This window comes from Sceloporus undulatus, chromosome 4 (assembly GCF_019175285.1).
Source record: "Sceloporus undulatus isolate JIND9_A2432 ecotype Alabama chromosome 4, SceUnd_v1.1, whole genome shotgun sequence".
Classification (NCBI taxonomy): domain Eukaryota; kingdom Metazoa; phylum Chordata; class Lepidosauria; order Squamata; family Phrynosomatidae; genus Sceloporus; species Sceloporus undulatus.
The window spans coordinates 150,522,923-150,544,168 of record NC_056525.1 but is presented as its reverse complement, the minus strand read 5'-3'; the positions used below and the strand labels follow the sequence as shown (position 1 = coordinate 150,544,168).

At 37.9% G+C, this 21,246-nt stretch overlaps 1 protein-coding gene across 1 annotated transcript in view; it reads right to left on the bottom strand.

The window, feature by feature from the left end:
• The window catches only part of AKNAD1 (AKNA domain containing 1), a gene marked incomplete at its 5' end in the record, with an annotated part of 18,143 nt that extends 565 nt beyond the window's left edge, over nt 1-17,578 (bottom strand). The window contains 13 exons of the mRNA XM_042463289.1: nt 345-429; nt 2,938-3,060; nt 6,223-6,323; nt 6,919-7,054; nt 7,249-7,352; nt 10,189-10,346; nt 10,846-10,999; nt 12,910-13,043; nt 13,581-13,640; nt 13,745-13,863; nt 13,999-14,140; nt 16,057-16,116; nt 16,529-17,578. Of these exons, the coding sequence (XP_042319223.1) occupies nt 345-429; nt 2,938-3,060; nt 6,223-6,323; nt 6,919-7,054; nt 7,249-7,352; nt 10,189-10,346; nt 10,846-10,999; nt 12,910-13,043; nt 13,581-13,640; nt 13,745-13,863; nt 13,999-14,140; nt 16,057-16,116; nt 16,529-17,578 (2,426 nt within the window). The remainder of the gene's footprint in view (nt 1-344; nt 430-2,937; nt 3,061-6,222; nt 6,324-6,918; nt 7,055-7,248; nt 7,353-10,188; nt 10,347-10,845; nt 11,000-12,909; nt 13,044-13,580; nt 13,641-13,744; nt 13,864-13,998; nt 14,141-16,056; nt 16,117-16,528) is intronic.
• Nucleotides 17,579-21,246: the final 3,668 nt, after the last annotated feature.

The window sequence follows — 21,246 nt, the reverse complement described above, 5'->3', positions numbered from 1 at the left end:
CGCACACATGAAAATGCTTAATCAAAGGTCACAAGGGTTTGTTTTTATGTGATGTCAAAGGCGTTCATGGCCGACATCAATAGTTTTTTGTGGGTTTTTCAGGCTATGTGGCTGTGTTCTGGAAGAGTTTATTCCTGATGTTTCACCAACATCTGCGGCTGGCATTCACAGATGCTGACGAAATATCAGGAATAAATTCTTCCAGAACACAGCCACGTAGCCCCAAAAAACCCACCCAAGAAATGGTTTGCTTTTACTTTGGAAGTTAACTTTGTTTACATTGCTGCAAAGAGAAAGGCAAAGTTACACATGGAATTATAACCTATACTGATGCCATACTTTACCTGTCACACAGTCTGTCTATAAACTCTTCTGGTTGTTTATCTGCATACATTCTTTGAAGCACAGTATCTGCCTTTTGTGAAGAAGCTGAAATTTAAAAAATGGTAATTAATAAGGAATATACTAATAAATAGGCACATACCTGATCTACGCTGTAATAGCAACATCTGCTGTCATCTAATTAATTAGGAAAGGAGTTATTTTTGAAGTAAATGACATAGTCCTTTCTTGGCAGACTGAAGCTTACAAAGAAGTGTGGTCATGTAGTGAAAAGCTTTTGAGTCTCTTACTGTAAGGTCTTAAATTGTAGGACTGCTTCAATCATCATTTTCTTTATTTGGAAAGCTCTTAAGGTGTGTGTAAGCATATTGGGAAGGTTTTTCAGATCATCTAGTCCCAAACTATTTTTCAAAATCTGATGGCTTAAAATCATTCTGAAAAGAGCCTAAAACATACAGTATTAGGATCTAGTGGATCTAAGTCCTGGTCAGTAATCATGCAGGTCTCTTTTGCACTAACTAGTTTCTAAAATATTTTTAAGGACAGCTCATATAACACATTTCATAATAGCCTAAATGGGAGGCAGTGAGAGCACAGATAATTGTGGTCAAGTTCCATTTAAGTAAGGTCACAGCTTATGTATCAAGCAAAACTCAAGTGATTTGAGTGCAATGGTCACTTAGGTCCAAAACACACTGCAGAAATAATCCAGTTTGAGATTGCTTTAACTGTCCTGGGTCAATGCTAAGGAATTCTGTAGCAAGCATAGCAAAGTAGAAGAAATAGGATAAATTATTTAGAAGATTCTGTCCTTTCCTTGTCCTCTGCATTTGAAAGGGGCTGGATCAGACCTTTTAGTCTTCTGTTTCGTTTTAAACTGAGTATATTTTTATGTTTTTCTCTTGAAGGAAACTATACCATTTTACCTAGAGGCAATAATAAGACTTTATAAACACTAAATTATCCTTCGTTTAATTAGATGCATGGTGGAGTAAAATAAATCTTGAGGAGGATATACCAATTTCACATTCATCACATTCCTTGATATAACTGTGCCTTTAATTGTTAGCATAGTAATGAGTTGTCCTGTGGCCTAAGGCTGCTGAAACATAAGTTGAGAAAAGAGAAAGGGAAGAAGAACTTAACCCACTTCTATATTTTTGTACCCCATTTTAAGTATTCTGAAACTATTTGTGTAAACTACCGTATCTTCCAACTGAAAACTGCAAACCTTGAACACCTGAGAATGTGATATAGTAATGCAAAATTCAAAATTTATGTGTGACTTAATGCTGAAGTCCAACAGTAATTTGAAAATGGGCCTTTGTACTTTTGCTGGTTCTGATAGAACTACCAATATTTGGAAAAATGTATTCCAGATAGAAATGAAATGGAAAAAAATGAATATAGTAGAAACTGAAACTAACAGATTTAGTAAGTTAACATGCCCATGGCTTTGAGTGCTTAACTCTATGTTTGAATCCTTGGCCTGTTACAGACAGCCAAAATAAAGCTGCTTCGAGTCACAGTGGAGGTATGGTGTTTCAATGATGCATGCGTCCTATGTCCAGAAGCCACACCAAAGCCACACTCCAGTCCTTAGGGCTGGAGTGTGGCTTTGGTGCGACTTCTGGACTCTTAGGATGCATGCATCATTCAAATACCATACCTCCACTGTGACTCAAAGCAGCTTTATTTTGGCTGTCTGTAACAGGCCCTTGTGTACTCAACCATGATAGTGCCATTTTACTGTGTACCAAATGCTTGGTGGTCAACTTTTGGGAGCATGGCTGGCACCCGCTCTCAGCAAGTCAAGGAATACAGGATTTGGGGTATCCTGTACACCCCAATGCAGAACTGGACTTCAAGCCTTCAAATACAGAACACCCTGTACAATATGATACTCTGTTCTGGAAACATCTCTATCTGAATCTGGCAAGCATAAAGGGGAAACATTTTGTCTCAGTTTTTGAAGAATTTACCAAAATTCACAAATGTCTTCATATTCAGCACAAAAGAAAATCAAGCTTAAGGAAATTCTAACGCAAGAGAAATGATACTGACAGATTCCCCCCCTCACTAAATAAGGTCCATCACACTCATTTGGAGAAAGTACTGGCTAGAATAAATACTGTACAAGCAGCATTGTTTCTGCAAACCTGCATCTATTTATACTGAACAGCCCTACTTAACAAAAGTTTGTCATGTTGTGACTAACTTGCTCCACTGAAATCAGTGCAGGGCTTCAGCACAATTACTTCTAGTTTGATTGGATGCCTGGGATCCAATCCAGATCTAACCACACTTAAATGAACAAATGCAGAAAGCTTTCTTTTGTTTGGGCATGAATAGACGTTTGCCTGCCTAACTGGAATGTGCATCCCTTTCAGTGTACTGCATTGTATATAGACCGTATCCTCACGCTGATCTGTATTTGATTGTTCAACTGACTCACTAATCTCACAGCAAGGAATGTATACACCAAGTAAGTTTACACACATGGATGTCCTTAAGAAGACAGAAATAAAAATGATAATTTACTATTAATTATCTTCAGACTTCTTGACATCAAGTATCGTACAAAAAATATTCAACCTTGGTTTGGTTTGTTTGCAGCTGCTGTTGTTGATCCATGATTTTTCATTCTGTGTTTCAGGCATGTTTCACTACTTGAACTGTCGAGGCGATCACAAAATGAAGTCTCTTCTATATCACTATCTAATTCACACACATGTTACATAAATTAAAACATTATACATATCTCAACTTTCAGATATGATTGCTTAACATATTTAACCTTTGCATGACCCAATTAAAATCTGTGACAATTTGACACATTTATTTTAAGTAACTGGAACCACCAAAGTACCAGCACAAACATATTGACTGAGCCATAAAATACTATTGGTAGCCACACAGTAATGCCATGAACTTTGTTGCTATACTTCCAAGTGGATAACAATATAAGGTTATTGCTCAGGGTTAAAACAAAAGTTTATGGCTTCCTCATCTACTCAAAAGTAGATACTTTTGAATGCGGGACTAGATTTTATAGATTTGTTACCCTGATGTACTTTACAAAATGCAGCAAGTGCTTGTTTAAGAAGCTCTTCTTTAAAAGTTTCAGGGAATAAAGATGTAAGTGCTGTTATAAAAAAAAATTAAGTGGTTAAGGCTCATAGAATGAATTCAATTTAAAAAAAAAAACTTGTTAAGGCCCAGGTCTGTCTGGATACATATACTCAGTAGTGAAAGAAATATACTCTCAGATCACATTCATCTGTTTTGATTTAATATACTTCAAGTGTCATCCTTGCAACAGAAGTTTGAACTCTGGCATAAATGAAACTTTGACTGTATTTTACTGGTGTGATGTTGGATAGTTAGCACATAGCTGTTTAAATTCTAAATAAGATACTCTATTAGTCCAGCCCCACATAAATTTAAGGTTTCACAAAAAATAATTATCAATTTTATATTCCAAGGTAAAAAAAACAGATTTCCCAAGACAGCCCTATTCACCAACGCTAAGGAAGGTGGACCAGCGATTCCTGAACTCAAGACATATTTTCATGCTTTTCAACTGAACCAATTCTACCAATTTGTCATAGAATCACATTCCACTAAATGAGTTCATACGGAACTAGAAGATAGTCATTTAACCGATCTTAATCTCTTTTCTATGAAGGCTCAAAGGAAGTTGAGAAACATACATAATCCATTCCTCAACAATTCCATTCTCATATGGAAACAATGGGTGCACTTAATTCTCCCTAATCCCTCACCTATCTGTCCTTTTTAGTGCACCCCAGCTTTTATGAGAGAGATAGATTAGCCTTCTGCAGAAATTGGAAAAAATGTGGAATATATAGAATAAGGGTTCTACTTTAATCAAGTTCTCACAACTCGATTACTGTAACGTCCTCCTAGCTAGGCTTCCTCTTTCTCACCTCCGTCCTTTAATCTCTGTCCAGTATTCAGCTGCACGCATTATCACATCTGCCCATCACTCTGACCACATCTCTCCTGTGTTGGCATCCCTTCACTGGCTCCCCCTCCCTTTCCATATTCAGTACAGTGCGTCCTTGCCTTACGCGGGGGATCCGTTCCGGATTCTGCCGCGTAAGGCGAATTCCGCCTATGCTCGAACCCCATTGGAAACAATGGGGCTTGTGCGCGGCGGCGCGCACACGGGCACAACGGGCATGCGCACCCATTCAATTGAATGGGACACGCCGCCCCTTCCGCCCTGCACACGCCCCGCAGCTTGAGCGCATATGCTCAAGGCCGCGTATGGCGCGCCCGCATATGGCGCGGGCGCACTGTACAAGCTCCTGCTCTCGACGTTTAAAGCCCTCCATGGGCTGGCCCCTCCTTACTTATCAGACCTTCTTTCTCCTCACCTTCCCACCAGGGCCCTCCGTTCTGGTACTCAAGGTCTACTGTCTCAGCCCAGGATTTCCTCTGCCCCATTTCGGATTCGCCCCTTTTCACTCGCTGCCTCTCACTCCTGGAACCTTCTTCCCCCGCAAGCAAGAGCCATCACTTCTTTAACCAGCTTCAAAACGGAGTTGAAGACCATCCTGTTCAGGGAAGCGTTCCCAGGCATTGCATAATTATTGCTTGTATTTGATGTTCTTTTGGTGCCTCTTTTATTGAACCATTTCCTGTATTGCTATGTCCTTTATATGTATTAGCCTACTAGCCCCACCACCTTTCCCTTCTCCTTTTATGTCATGTCTTTTTAGATTGTAAGCCTGAGGACAGGGAACCGTCTAATTAAAAAGATTGTATGTACAGCGCTGTGTACATTTACAGAGCTTTATAAATAAAGGTTAATAATAATAATAATGGACTTATTTGATGCAGGAAAGCTGAGATCTCCTGATAGTTTGTTCAATGCCTTGAGACAAGCCAATCCCACTTGGCTTCAAATATTGCAAATCCTCTCCTTTTCCAACCACATCCTGCTAAAAAGTTATAGTTCTAGAACCCCAACTTTTTATGAATCCATCTGCAGCCACTATATACAAAAACCTAATAAAGTCCACTTATGGTAAAAATCATTATTTAAATATGGATATATTAGAGAAAACCTGGGCAAGCATCTGGTCCTTCTCCATATATAAATCAAGATCAGCAGCTACAAAGGAGAGTGCTTTAAAAGCAGCATACAAATGGTATTAAACCCCTGTGAAACTCGCAAAGCTATTGAAAAATGTTTCACCATACTGTTGGAGAAGCTGTAAGGCTCAAGGTTCTTACACACACATGTGGCTCAAATGTCTTAGGATCAATGCTTTTTGGAATGCAATACTGATGCAGATATCTGACATTATAAAACAACCAGTGAAATTTTGTCCGTCGTTATTATTGTTATCGATGTTCTGCAAAGCCAATAGTCATCTAAAACACTGGTGACTCATCATATTCCTAATCTCTGCTGCTAAAACTGAAATTGAGAGATGCTGGAAGATGGGGAATTTGTTACATGAAAACTAGTGGGAAAAGGTCTGGGACAGATGGTTGTCAGAAAAACTTTCCCATTCCTTCAAGAACAGAGCCGGACAAAAAAGGCGCACACATTCATTGAGGATTGGTCTGTTTTTAATATATCTCATTTTGCTCCACCTTCATACCAAGCTGGTTTTTGGAAGGACATCTTGGACACTGACCAACCAACTGTGGCAAAATGATCTATATTTCCCTTTCTGGATCTTGTTACAACTTCGAAAGAATGTATTATTGGGTGGAAATTATTTTTTCTCATTCCCAAGGTCTGTTATTTCTGTTGTTTATGTTTGTTATTTGATAAAACTTAAATTAAAAAAAATCCAAATAAGATATGTTACCTATTTGAATATTAGTGAAACTAAGTACCTGATGAATCAAAATCTGCTGCTTTTCCTTCCAAGAAGATGGAGAATCGTTCACAATCTGTTTTTTCTCTGTTTGTTTTACTGTACTCCGTTTTTTTATTTCTGCATTAAAAACAGAAGACTACAGTTAGTATGAAGGTGATTAACAGTGCAATCCAATACATACCTACTCAGAAATAAATCCTAACGTGTTCAGTGGTACTTGCTTTAGGACATATTAGCACACAATTGCATCTTAAAGCCAAGATCATGTTTAATAGATGGTGGAGGGGCCTTATACTCCCCTATAAAATCCCAATGACCAAATCTGTGATGGGTTTGGGTTTTTTTCTGAGAATTCCCAAGAAGCATCTGGCTGCACTCACACAACCTGGAAAAGGGAACAGCTATTGCCCTCTCTGACCTCCTGCTATTTCTTTATCTGGGCTGTGCAGCTGAATAGGAGATTAGAGTTCCTTGCCCCCCTTCAAGCTGTGCATGAATGGGAATATTGTACAAAGATACACTGGATACCTGCTTCCACAACAACTGAACAAAGATATATGCTGGCAAAATGGAAGGTTAGACCAGAATGTGTCACCAGCAGGGTTCTGGCCTGCATTTATAAAGTATACAATGAATATTGGTCTGTTTCTTCAGTTCACAATATGAATACTGCGCTTGTACTTAGTTTAGGTGTAGTGGTATACATACAAACCTATTGGGAGAACAGGAACATGTCTGTTTACTTGATAATTGTATTTTCAGTCTAGGATGTATAATAATATTATGTTCCTTCGAAGAATTTCCCCATCCTTCAAGAAAATCATAATCTGAAGGATAAGCAGGGCTTCCTGTGAGAAATTTTACATGGGAAACATTGATTAGTGGTTTATTTCTATTAGAATTATTTCATCTCCCCCTTCATTAATTTTTAATTTTTTAATTAGCTTGTTGAATTTTGGAATAATTAACAATCATTATTTTACATACAATTTTTTCAATTATTTATTAAAGCACATGCAATTCCATATTTATCTTGGTCTACCTTGTTCTTTTGATGTCGTGAGACCAACAGTAGTGGATTCAGCATTATTTGTATTGCAGGGATTGGCTGGAGGTGGAGATCTCATTTCCCAGTAACTTAAATTTCTGATGAAAGAAAATGAAGATTTGGCACAATGCATGCCATGAGGGATCAGCATCTAGCAAAGTGAATACCAATGTCACCCCTCTTGTCCCTAAGACTTTATTGTTTTTGTAATCAACTGCTGAAGTATTTCTCTACAATCTTGAAGATGAGCAATCTCCTAAAAGCTGGAATTTTTTGAGAACTTAACAAGTTAAAGGTTAACTTTAAACTTTAAATTATCTTTATAACAATTACTAAATGCACTTCCAAATCACCATTAATCTATTCACAGTTAACAAATATATAAAGAAAAGTAAAATTACCAAAAACCGATACCACAATTTATAACCAGTATAATTTTATACAACTTAAAAATGAACTACTATCATATCCTCTGTCTTTTTAAAACTAAAAATAATTAAGCACTAGCCCTTTCTGGAAGAGAAGTGCATAATATTATCTCAACTGGCTGCAGTTAGTATGTGTTTCCCATTCTTTTTTCATTCATCTGCCTAATTCCGGCAGACAGCTTGACCTCTCCAATCTGAAGGGTGTAGCTGTGAAAAATCTACATTAGTTCTACTAAGTTGTCAGTATTAGGACACAATAATCTCCCCTTTGAAATCAATTTGAGACTGCTCCAAGTTGGAAAACCTCATTAACAATCTGCAGTTTGATTTTCAGTACTTCCCTTGAACTGTTACTTTCTTACTGTCGTTCTCATCAGCACAACAGATTGTACATGAGTGCTTCAAAATGTATCAGAGATAGCAATGGTAATAGTTCCAAATTAAGATTCAGTTTTTTCAGGACATAACTGCAGTGTTTCATGGAGAATGACTTTGGCTTTGATGTATTACCTGGCATAATTCAAATTATTTCCACTGGTAACTAGCAGTGTGGGAACTGGTGTGGGAAGTGGATTTGATGTTGCTGAGAGTGTGACATTAAGCTGACAGTATGATATCAAGACCTCTTATAGGTGCCTTTCTTTTTTGCTGTCTCTAGTAGCACATGGATCCCCCCACCACATGAAACCCTATTCCTGGAAAATACCTTTCTATATTTTCAAGAAATGTATAAAATTCAGCCAGTATTTTTTTTTAATTGTAGTGTTTTCTTTAACAGCAGGAATAGATACCCACTTTCCAATTCTGGGTTAGAAGGCATTCACTAAGTGTAGCTTGAATGTTTCTAAGAAAACTCTTGCTTTGTGTTTGCTAAGTCAAGTGGTATAGTGCAACTGGGGTTCCTAGGTTCAAAGCCCCAGGACTTCTGATGAGTAGTAACTATGATGTCATTGTGGAATCCTCTGTTCCCTCTGAGTTTTGCATCAATCCCCACAGAAGCTGGAGAGGAAACTGATTTTCCCAACAACAGTGTATTGTTGTGAATTTCCTTCTTGTAATCCAAAGTACTGTATTTGGGGATGGCTTGGTCTTAAACTGGCAAGACCCATCAGCTTTATAAAAGACCTGCTCTTGGAAGTAATGAAAACTCTTAGAATTTTATTTCTATTAACACAGCCATTTGCATTTCTGCATACTCTGTAGGACTAGAGAGACTCTCACGATGAGGGTCTATACTTCAGCATTTACCATGACACCACTGGCTAAACCATGGTTCAGGGGTAGGCAATCTTTTTGAGCCGAGGGCCGGGTTGCTGTCCCTCAGACAACTGGGGGGGCCGAAGCCAAAAAACAAATAATTAAATAATATAATAAAAAACGAGCAATAATAAAAATTAATGAAATAAAATAAAAAACGCGCAATAATAAAAATTAATGAAATAAAATAAAAAAGCAATAATAAAAATTAATGAAATAAAATAAAAAACAAGCAATAATAAAAATTAATGAAATAAAATAAAATAAAAAACAATAATAAAAATTAATAAAAAAAACCCAAAAATAAGTATTTTATTATTTTTAAAAATTAATTTAAAAAAACCAAGGCAGACCTGAATGGCCACTGACTCACCTTTCCAGCTCCTCCTCCTCGGCGCAAAGGCTTTTAGGGAAGCCCTGCACGCAGGCGCACAAGTGGGGTATGCGTGCACGTTGCCACTGGTCCATGCTGCGGCCCGGGCGGTGCGCACGAAGAAAGAGGAGCCTGTCCCCTTTGGCCAGCTGGCCAATGGCTGGCTGGCCAAAGGGGATGAGCTCCTCCATTCTAGCCCTACGCGTGGGTGGGAAAGCCCCGCCGCAGGCGGCAGGGGCACTGGCGAGGAGGAGGAAGGCAGTGCTGCCCAGGAGAGAGGAGGAAGAGGTGGGTTGGCAGCCATCCGCATTAGCAGTCACAGCAATGGCCGCATGAGCAGACCGGGGTGAAAGGCCGGGATTGGGGGGGAATAGGGCTGGGGCGGGCAGGCGGCAATCGGCGGCAGGACCGGGATGAGGCCTGTCCAAAGGCCTCACCGGACCAGATCCGGCCCGTGAGCCGTAGATTGCCGACCCCTGGTTTAGATTATTGCTTAAACCAAGGATGGATAACACTGGAGGGCTCAGGTCAGGGCCAATTTTCCAGGCTGCATAAGCCATGAAAATATGTAGGGGTAGAGTGGGGGACATGCTGTGGAGATGGGGGGGGGCATACTGTGGAGCCTTGTGTCTCATTTGTTTGCCAAATTGATACTCCTGGAGGCTTCCAGGAACAGAAAATGTATTTTTTGTCTAAAATTGGGTTGTTGGTTTTTTGACAAGGGCACATAAGGAAGATGGTGGACCACAAAAATGGCCTGGATCAGAGGGGGACCACACTTCACCTATGCCTTGTTTAACCAGAGCCAACGGGTACTGCATTATGGTTTGTTTGTCTGTTAAATCTTCAATGAATGTCATCAAGTTTAACACTTACTGTGGCTGGAAGAGATGGCACCCACTACTTTGATTAGGTTGCTGAAATGTCTTCTCTTCCATACAATGGCCTCTGTTCTCTCCATATTTTTCATTTTTATAATGCGCTCCTACAGCAGTCTTTTGAGGAGAGTTGCTAATGCGTGAAACTACAGGACTCTGTATGAATGAACCATACAGAGAATAAATAAAACACAATATGTGACCTACAGAAGAACTGCTACATTCAGAACAACCAAATGATACGGAGAGTGCTCACTGCACAGTGATTAATCTGATGGTTCATCAATAACCTTTGAAAGTTCAGGGACAACGTCACCATTTTCATTTACAAAATCAACTCTGCACGTTATATCCAGCCAAAAGATCAGGATCACAGAAAATTACTGTGATTCATAATTGAAAAGGCCATGATTTTATAATGATTCCCCCAATTAAATAAAAGGAATTCAGTTGCAAAGCTTCAGTGACCGTGCATGTTAATAATTTCTTTGCTCCTCTGGACTAAAGAGTCCTGTGCTTCTTCATCTCTTCTTTCACCCTCCTTATAATCAACTGCAGTAATGAACAATTATTTTTGAGTGGTGTCTCACTATCTCAATTAAAAGGATGTGATTAAAAACAACAATTTGTTCTTTTCTAGAGAGTAATAGTTTACCTCAGAACAGCCTGAATAAGAAGATACAGGTTTAAAGGAAGCGAATGAAGATGGTATGACCAAAGGTGTAGAATGTGGATTGCAAGTCTTATCAATATTCTCTTTGATATCATCAAGCAGCATCCCAAGCTTAAATATTTCTCCTTCCACTTTCCTAAATCCAATTACAAGATAAAAAGTTAATTTCTGATATATAATATTTACTCTTTCCTTCATTATAGTATTATGGATACAACAAAATGTGAAATATATGAAATAGCGAAAACCAAGTAATTCTGTTTAAAATATTTCATGTTTAATATTTGCTGAATATCATTGGATCTTCCCCTTGCACTAATCACTAAAACACTGACCAAGAACCACTAGTTACCCAAGCTTCTGTGCTAAATGTGCATGCATGTGTGTGTGTAATCAATGGGCTTTGAATATATATGAATTTCCATTTTCGCGGGGTGGTGGTGGTCTGGAACGGATACCCCATGAACATGGAAAGATGGCTTTCTCTCTCTCTGTCTCTGTATATCCTCAACAATGTTGGAAACTGAAATGTAGATGAGGTCTCCTATTACAGTGGTACCCCGGGATACGAATGCGCCGCCTTACGAAATTTCCGGGTTACGAAAAAAATCCATTTAAAAAAACTGTTCCGGGTTACGAAGGTTTTTTCGGGTTACGAAAAAATTTTTGGTGCTTTTCGGCGCTATTTCACACAAAATCGCGGCTTTTCCCCATTAGCGCCTATGGGTTTTTCGGCTTGCGAAGTATTTCGGGTTACGAAAGCGGCGGCGGAACGAATTAATTTCGTAACCCGGGGTACCTCTGTATTTAAAATCAGAGGCAGATACCAAAAGCTCTGCATGTGTGACAACGCACCAGTAAACTATATATACTCACCCACATTAGACACAGATACATATTTACATGTCTATTGAGACATACATGGGCAAAGTACCCTAGCTCAAATTTCAGTGTGCAAGGCCAAGCTCCTTCATATACATTCCTGTAAAATTTGTACCTTCATTTGCACAAATTTCTTGTTTATGTGTGTTCCCAGTCTCTACCAAATCTGGTGGCATCCATGACCTGCACCCATAGTTACCTTCTATGTAAAGGTGGATTAAATATTCCCTCCTCCACACCTCAAGGCAAAGTAATCTAAGGTCAGTTTATGTGTGATGAACTTCTATTTCACATTTACACAGTTCTTACTATTCATACAAGATAAATATTTAGGAGAATTGCAGTGTATCTGAAAAACATACCCACTGCCGTAACACTGAACTAGCAGGAAAGTGGCTGAACCCTTCCTGCACAAACATATTCTCCCACTGCAAATGCTCATTAGGCTGTTTACCACAAGGCTATTTACCCCAATGATGTATTCCAGTCTTTTAATCCAAGTTTCAAGTCAACTCTCAAGTCCAGGGGCCAACTTTTAACAGAAAAAAGAGGTGGGGTGTGTTTCTTGGAGGGAAGAGCAAGTATGTTAGGTAATGGGCATAAGGTTGGTATCTGCTTGGCAGCCTGATCCCAGTGCACATCACAGGAGTCTTCTAAAGCTTTAGAAGGATCCTTCCACATTGAACCCATTGCCTAACATATTACTGTTCAAGAAATGTGCCCCACACTTTGAGGGCAGGTCTTGCTTGCTGCTCTAAGTGAATGACACCAGCACAACAGTCACTAAAAATATACAAGTCTCAAGTTGAGTCAGTGTGTCATTTTTTTCTGAGTCAAGTCAAAATCAAGTCACTGCAGTGACTTAGGTCTGACTTAAGTCCAAGTCAATTGACTCAAGTCTACATCACTGCCCAATATTCGTGAGGATTTCCACATGGACACCTGAAATATGAAAAAATCCATAAGTGTTAGAAATTTACATACTCAATGCTTTTTTAATGTAGGCTGCCCACTTATCTGGAGGTAAGCACCATTGTTCTAAGTAGACTTCATTGTTTCAAGCACATACAGTACTTATAGAATAGCAATAGTAAGAATGCTGTAAATACACTTTTGTTAACAGCTACTGTACATTATGTATTATTTTTAAAAATAAAGCTTGACCTGTCAGGATCAAATTCTACAAAGCTTGTTGAGGAATGCTTGAAATTTTGAAGACGTAGAACACAATATTTCTCCTTCGTGGTTAAGTAATTCTGTTCCAGTTGGTCCAGCTGCCCTTTCAAAAGCTTTAAAAGCTACACAAGGAAATATAACATGAAGACATAACTGTGCTGTTATTTGGCAGTTTTATAACATATAGCGTGTGACAAATGATAATATTACTAGAGACAGATCGTTTATGCAATGCTGTCCTTTAAATATGCCATAGCAATAGGTGTGACATGAATTAGACAAAACTAACGGCTAAATTAGATTACACTAACTTTTTAAACTGAACCCCAATGTTAGATGCTGACAAAACAAAGTGCTAGATTCAACAGATGGAACCTATTCCTCAAAGTCAATCATATTTTTTCTCTTCATTTCAGCAGATAAATGTTGCTTTTGTTTAACTTAATACATGTCTTATGAAGGAATCACACTTGAACATTCTTGCTCTAGTCAGGCTCTATGTCTTCTTCTTTATACAGATGAACTTCCCGCACAGGTGAACTTTATACAGATGACTTCCATTTGTGCTTCAGAGGAAGTGCAGGCAGTCCAACATTTCATTTAACGTGATGGATTATCATGTTAACCTTTTTCAAAATAATATCCAGAAATGCACTAACCTGACGGTGTTCTTCAGCTGGCAATACATCTTCTGTCATACATTTAGAAAATATTTCCACCTTTAAGATAAAAGAATGCCTGTCATTTAACTTTCAGCTGTGACATCAGCAAAATGTGTTTCATTAACAAAAAGAAGGCTTAAAATACAAGTATCTCATATTACTTTTGCTTTTAGCTCTTCAGTCTGTTCCTTTAACATTTCAGAAAGCTTTCTTTCCTCTGTTGCTTTTTGCAGTCTTGCTGCATCAGGTAAAGGTGAGTCCATTTCTCCAGGTTGCAGTTCTACAAGAAATAATTTAAAAAGACATATGGTTTCTAGTTCAGCATTACTTCCTTAGCTGAAAAGAGTTTGTAGGGCATAGTGACAAGCCTATAAAATAGTAGCAAATAATTATTTGAATAATCCATTTGAATTACCTGAAATAGGTGATTGGGAGGAATAAAGCATGGGCTTCACAGGAACAGTAATATGTGGAACTACTGACAACTCAGAAGCTATCCCAGAACTTTCTTCTTTAATGCCAAGGCTTGTTCTATGAGAATTTGATCTTGGGAGTATCTGTTAAAGCATATAACAATTAACTGTCAAGTACAAAATCTTCCTACTCCCTTCCCTTCTCCAGCATTAAGAAGTCAGAAATAGGACATTAAACAAATAATGTTCAAGATTTATATTATATCATATTATTTAAATACACTGCCCTTTACAAAGAAATTCCAGGACAAACAGGGCAAAATACGTATATAAAATATAATAAATAGGAATATTTTAAAACTGCATTCAATAGACAGGAGAATAATACTGCTGTTGCTTATCTCTAGAGGAATAACAACGAACAATGGTGTGTGTCCTTAGCATACTGAGGGAACCATTCATCAGATCTCTGAATTATTTCTCAGACATACACAGGGGATAAGATAGAAACATATATGCAGGTTCCCCAAAGTGTATGCATTATGGGACTCAATAGTTTCAACATCTTCTGGAAATGCTATTGTATGAAGTAGACAGAAGAACAACCACTATGTGCTCCCCACTCCCAGCCATGTGGCTCTATTAGAATCTGTAAGGTTGAATTTGTACTGTCCCTCTCCTACCATAGGTTATCAATCACAGTGTCCAAAGCAAGCTCTGTACAAAAGCCCAGCCTGAAATGCACTCAGACAATTTGTTAAATCCAAGAGTACACAGATGGACAACACCCTAAAGATGCGATGTTCTATCTCTTTACCAACATCACAATAACATAGAACAGACACAATAGTGTGCTTCTATATATATTTGGGTAGATCAGCATGACTTTTGTGCTACCAACATTCTAGCCATCTTCTAGCTGGCCTCATTATTTCCAGGTCACTGTTGAAACTAGCTCAGCAAGTTCAGACTGACAAAATAAGATAATTAGGAGTGATTATGGCAACAGCCTGAGTCTTTTCAGCATCCCACAGAGCAGCTAGAGCTTTGACAGGAGCACCACCCATGTCAACAGGAAACCTGTGATTTCATCATCCTCCCAGGGAAGGCTCTTCACTGCAGAAGGCAGAACCACTATAACTCAACAGCTCACAAGGATGTCACCATGGCAATGGAATGAAAGAACACTCTCTTCCCCATCACACATTGCACTGTCTTTCCACCCAGATCGAAAATGGACCTCTCATTGGGCTGAAGGCAAACTGTGACAGTCCCATAGTTTCCATAGTTATGAGCTCTCTTTGGCGAGGTACTCTTGACGTAGATGCTGAAATTCCCTAGATTAATTAATCTGGTGTTCTTCGCAGCAGGTTTGAGCCTACCACTGTCATCTTAACATGGAGACAATGCGGCAGAGAGGCAATTGGTTCATCAGAGAAAACCCTGATCTGTCCCTAGTGCCAGCACCATGGACACTGCAAACAGATACTCTGCTGGACAGGAATTGTGGAGATGGAATATGTATAAACTATAGTGATTCGCTTCAAATTTATTTTAATTTTGCACTAAAGAAGTCAGTTGGACAACACTGAGAACCTTCCTGTTTTCCCATCCAGTTCAGTTCACCTCTCTCACTTGCAATTAAACCATACATGGTTGTTTCCTTACTAGGGAGTGACTCAGCCTTAACTAACAACACCTTGAGGATTCAAGGCAAGCTGAGACTATAACTCAAAACGTTAAGGGTGGGAGTTGGTCTGGAAGAAAATTTAGCAATATTCATAGTTGATGACGGACTAAAGCAATGCTTATACAATTGCCAATTGTACTCCCCCACCTCCACTCCAAAAAAAACTGGGTCCAGTGCATTTGATTTTAAAGAAATTGTGCATCATATACATTAACATAAATAAATAAATAAAGTAGATAGGTTTATAAACAACAGTACAGTATATGAGAAGGCATATTATACAATGCAGTTAATACCACATACAATATTTTGGGCTAAGAAAAAGGGCCTTTGAAACAATGCATCTGATTTTATATTCCAAGAAACGTACCTTAGCATTAAACCTAAGATGATCAATATGATTCTGCGCCTCAGCATGTTTTGTCAGCATCTATGATTTCAGCAAATATAATAAAGAGAACAATAATACACATTAAAATCTAAAATAAGCTATTTCCTCTCAAAGTCATCCCATACCTACTGATTTGGCTGTGTTACACAGGCTATTCATTAAAATTCAAGCAGGATAGCATAAATCTATATTCAACAGAATGTAACTCAAGAGTTCAAGAGCTGTGAAGAAAATAAAATATGAGATTAGCCAGGGAAAACGTTTTGACAGAGAGACTAGAAAAGGATTCCAGAAGAATCTTCCTGACATTTAACTGAAATTTAGAAAAAGTATAAATTACAATTTAAGCCTATGTCTGGAAAAATCTACCCATAGAGATTGCTTCTAAAGGTGCAAAGAGAAAAGTACATTACAATTCAATTAAATACAACCAGGATAATCTCTTATCTACCTCTAGCTGTTGGTCAAGTTCAGCTATTCTCATTTCCTCTTCTTGATTCTTGACTGCCACAGATTCCAAAGAATTCATTGCTTCTAGAACATCTTTCACAATTGCTGATTTACCAAACAAATTTGGGGAATATTTAGTTCTTTTAATTATAGGATTTGGTTTGTTGTTACTATTTCCTTTGGGTATTTTAACCTTAGGAGCAATCTTAGAGAAATCCGGAAGCTGATAATGAACCTGACGTTGACTGTATTTATGATTATGAGGAGGCCCATTGATTTCCATGAAGTACTTTTGTTCTAGATATTCATCTTTTGTGGTTGAAGTATAACTTAACTCTTCATTAATTGTGAGTTCTTTCTGAGCTACAAATTGCAAATTATTTTCTTTGCAGTCTTTTATCTCACAATTGGGATTAACACTATCATCTACTGGAAACGGCTCAATTTGGATGAAATCCCAACTCCTTCCATCTGATTCACATCTTAATTTTTGTTCAAGATTATTTCCCCCCTCTTCCGTTGGCAAAGATATCCTTGCATTTTCTGAACTCTTAATTTTATTTATGATAGTTTCATCAAAACTTTCAGTAAATGATATTTCTGGTATTGTCTCAGAATCAATTAAATGGCATGGACTTGCTAAATCCTCTATAGGAAAATGACGTAAAAGGACATCTGAAATTTTTGAGTTGGAGATATGTTGATTTCTTCCTGAACTAGTAACATCCCAAGTTGGTAATTCCTTCCTTGTTGTCATATTAAATTCCATGTCATTTTTCCTTGGCAGAGATGACAGATTTATTTTCTTTCGGGGCAGCTGTGTTTTGAGATCTGGTTTTTCTTGCGGACAAGAACTCATACAGGAAGATGTCAAGGTGAAAATATTTTGAGAGGCATTTTCTACAGAATGAAAATCTTCCAGGTTCTGTGAGTCACAGTTGTGTTGATATCTATTTTGTAGATCCCCATCATAAGGCAAATCTTCTTGCTCATCATCAGTATTGTTCTCAGAGTAAAGCATACCAAATAATGTACAGTATTGTTCACTTAGTTTTCATAAAGTCAGACTGTTCTTATCTATAATACCTACTCATCGTATTTTGATCATAGTCCACGTCGTCCGCTGAATGTTGGCATTCAAATTCTGTAAGATTTGAGATAACACATACACTTTATATACATATGAACAATGAATAACAGCACAATTAAACTAATATTTCTCAACTAAACCTCCTTTCTGTGTTCAGCTAACATTCCCATTAAAATGCATGCAATGGGCCCTACTGAGTGACTAAATTCTAACTTGAGTCAACAGAAAATTATATTAACCAACAGCTGCATTTTAACTATTTAAATGGCTGGAGATGGTTATAGGTATTAATAATATGCATGCCAATGTATGCATATGAGGGCCACTATTTTGTCGAGATTAATGAAAATTAATGGGGTTGTTGCTTTTCATTTGTTGCTGTGTGTCTTTGAGACCTTTCTGAATTATGGGGACCCTAAGGCAAGCCTATCACAGGGTTTTCTTGGCAAGATTTTTTCAGAGAGGTTTGCCTTTGCATTTCTATGAGACTGAGAAAATATGGTTTGCCCAAGCTGTAGTCCATAGCTCAAATCATTAAACCACACTGGCTCTCTTCTGTGCTTTCAATTAGCACAATCCTTTACCTAAAAGTATAATTTCCTTGTTTGCACTGTATATATATTTAAAATAATGTTGTCTTTATCTTCAGTAAAAGCAGCACCTAAGTGAATATCTTCTACTGTAATCCAGAACAACTAATTCACCTGTTTTTGATTGCTGCGGCTTAGAAATATACATGCACATACACACATATTACATTTTTCTATTTCTAATTTCAGCTGTTGCAAATTCACCTTCAAATTTAGATGTCAAGCATTTTTAACTTCTGAGATTGCTTAATGTCTCATTTATGGAAGAAAGTTTGAATCCTATGAGAATTTAAGATTGTAATTAAAAGAAAATAATGTCCTCTCTACATCCACTTACAGTTTTCTTTAAAACATAGTTGTGGGGCTTCTGATGGTGGGATACACTGTGTGGGACTTCTGAGGGAAAGGAGAAGTGGTTGGGAGATTCATTCCACAAACCTATGTGATTTAGTTGTCTTAAGATCCAAGCCTGATCTGAGATGACTCCTGCCTTGTGCAGAGGATCCCTTCTCAGACTTCTATAGAGACAAGTGACAGTAAGGGAGAAGAGGAGACAGGAAATTTTCCTTCATCTACTGTCTTAGAATCCAGGTCAATATTCTCAAAAACAAGCAAGGATCAAAATATAAAAGACATCTTTGGGAGAAGTAAAGTTGTATACTTTATGATGATCCATAATATTTGAAATCCAGCTGTGCTTTAGGCAATGAAGACTTGAACACCTTGACCATGTGTATGTGGGTATGTATGTGCATGTGCGCATGAGTGTACATCTTCAAGTCTATCAATTAGTTAATCATATAGGGTTTTCTTAGGCAAGGAACCTAAGGTTTAGAGGTGGTTTTTGCCATTCCTTCCCCATTCCTACAGCATCTGGGACTTATTGGTGCTCTTCCAACCAAGTACTAACCAGAGCTGACCTTGCTTAGCTTTCAGGATTAGACAGGATTTAGTGCCTTTAAGGCATTTAGGCCTACAACCTTTACCATAGTCCCTAAGTATCACTAAATCAACTGAACCTAATTCTCAGGGAGTAACCTTGACCAAATTTCCTAAAAACTATATTCAATTGAATCTAGTGATACTTAGGTGCAAGTAAACATGATTGGGATTGTGATGCCGTGGTATAACATTTATGGTGAAGCAAGAATCCCTAAATTCAGTGGGATTTATTTATGAATAGTTATGCATAGTATAGCACATTACTTTTTATAAATTTCTTGGCAACATTTCCAACTTTCCCAGATGTGTGAACCCACAAATTTTATTTGGTTCCAAAAACAAATGTACATGACAACAGTCTGAGCTGGTTTGGGATCTAGGTTACACCTTGTTACACACCCTCTGTTAATTGAGATGTAAACAACAGACAAACTTTAAATATTACTCCCAATATTTTTATTTCAAGGCTTACATCTTACACACTGATCTTTCTTTCAGTGCTCTCATTCTGGTCACACAATCTCAATTGTTTTTCACTGCGTAAACAAAACCCAGAAACAATACTCTACAGAAAAGATAAATAGCTACATCAACAATCCTCTCTTATACTTACATACTGCAGGCAAATGTTTGGCTGATTTCCTAGGCAACCAGTAAAGTCAGAGCAAATGAGCTAAAAATTCTTACACAGCATTGTGTTGTCTACTACCAAACTGTTTAAACTCTAAACCAGATACAGAGGCTGTCTTTTCAAGTAGACATATTTAATTACATCGGCTGTAACCTTATCTTGAACAGAGCCTGGAAAAGCACAGTAATTTTATAGTTGCAACCACACACCTTGCTGTTTATTATTCTAATTTCACGCCGCTATTGATCACAAAGGCAATATAGAGTAAAAAACAAACACCCTTCATGGGAAAGTCAAACTGAGCCTGCTCTCATTTAACACCTAACTTTTGTTTTCACTTGGAATTTTGAAAGTACAGTATTTAGCACTGAACTGTAGACTTCTTGATAGCTCCTTTTTTATAAACACATTTATTCTACCTGTGCCACAGGGACTTTTAATTATTTATACATCAAGGTCCATGCAAATTAATTATTTACTAATATAATGGTCACCATCTGGGATTGCTTCCTAAGACCAGGATCAAACATTTGCATCTTGAAAGCTGTATGAATTATCAAGATGGGCAACTTCCAGGGATATTATGTAGGCAGAGTTAAACAGGGACTTCAGTGCAATGAGATCATTGTCATTTCTGTCCAGATTTGAAAATTCCCTAAAAGTATGGGGTTTTTTTCATAATTATTTCCTGGTATATTTTGGGCAATTACAATCTTTTGGTAAAGGGCTCTTATGCACAGAGAAGGCCAGCTTCTGCCAGCACTGAGAATTAGGTTAAGTGCAATGATCTAATGTAATGCCCAAGCAAGAAACACCAACATCTTAAAAACCTCCCCTCCGGCACCTGAGAAGGTTCAAGCAGAGGCATGTTTTGTAACATGCTGTGCAAGCTGATCATGACAGATCTGGAGTGTTTCAGCCTACTTGAAAGTAAAAGCTTAGTTGTGTGTATGTATGTGTTTTACCAGCTTCTACTTGGTAAAAGGCTGTACTGACATTAGACGCGCCGAAGACTCACAGTGGACCTAAGTAACTATGTGATATGAAGAAATGATCCTGTAACCTATGGGATATGAAGAAGTCACCCCATAACCTTTCTGTGCTACTTATAAGCAGTGCATGGCTCTTCTTGTTGCACTGAAGAAAAGGATCAGCAATGAGAAGCCCTTGACCTCCAAACTGGAGTCCATGTGCATTTTATGAAGGGGGCTACAATCCACAAAGTCTTCATGTTATAATAAATGTATTTGCCTTTAAAGTTCCATAGGACTTTGAGAGGTTCTGCAAAAAAGCAGGATATAAATCAAATCAAATAAAACAATATTGCTGAAACAAGCGGACATAGCTGCCTCTTTGGAAACTATATTAAACTGGTCATCATAAAGCAAGCAGCTGAAAGGTATTCTTACAGTTTTCAACTACTAACTAAATTATTATTTTTATTTGTGTTGTATTCATTCTCACAT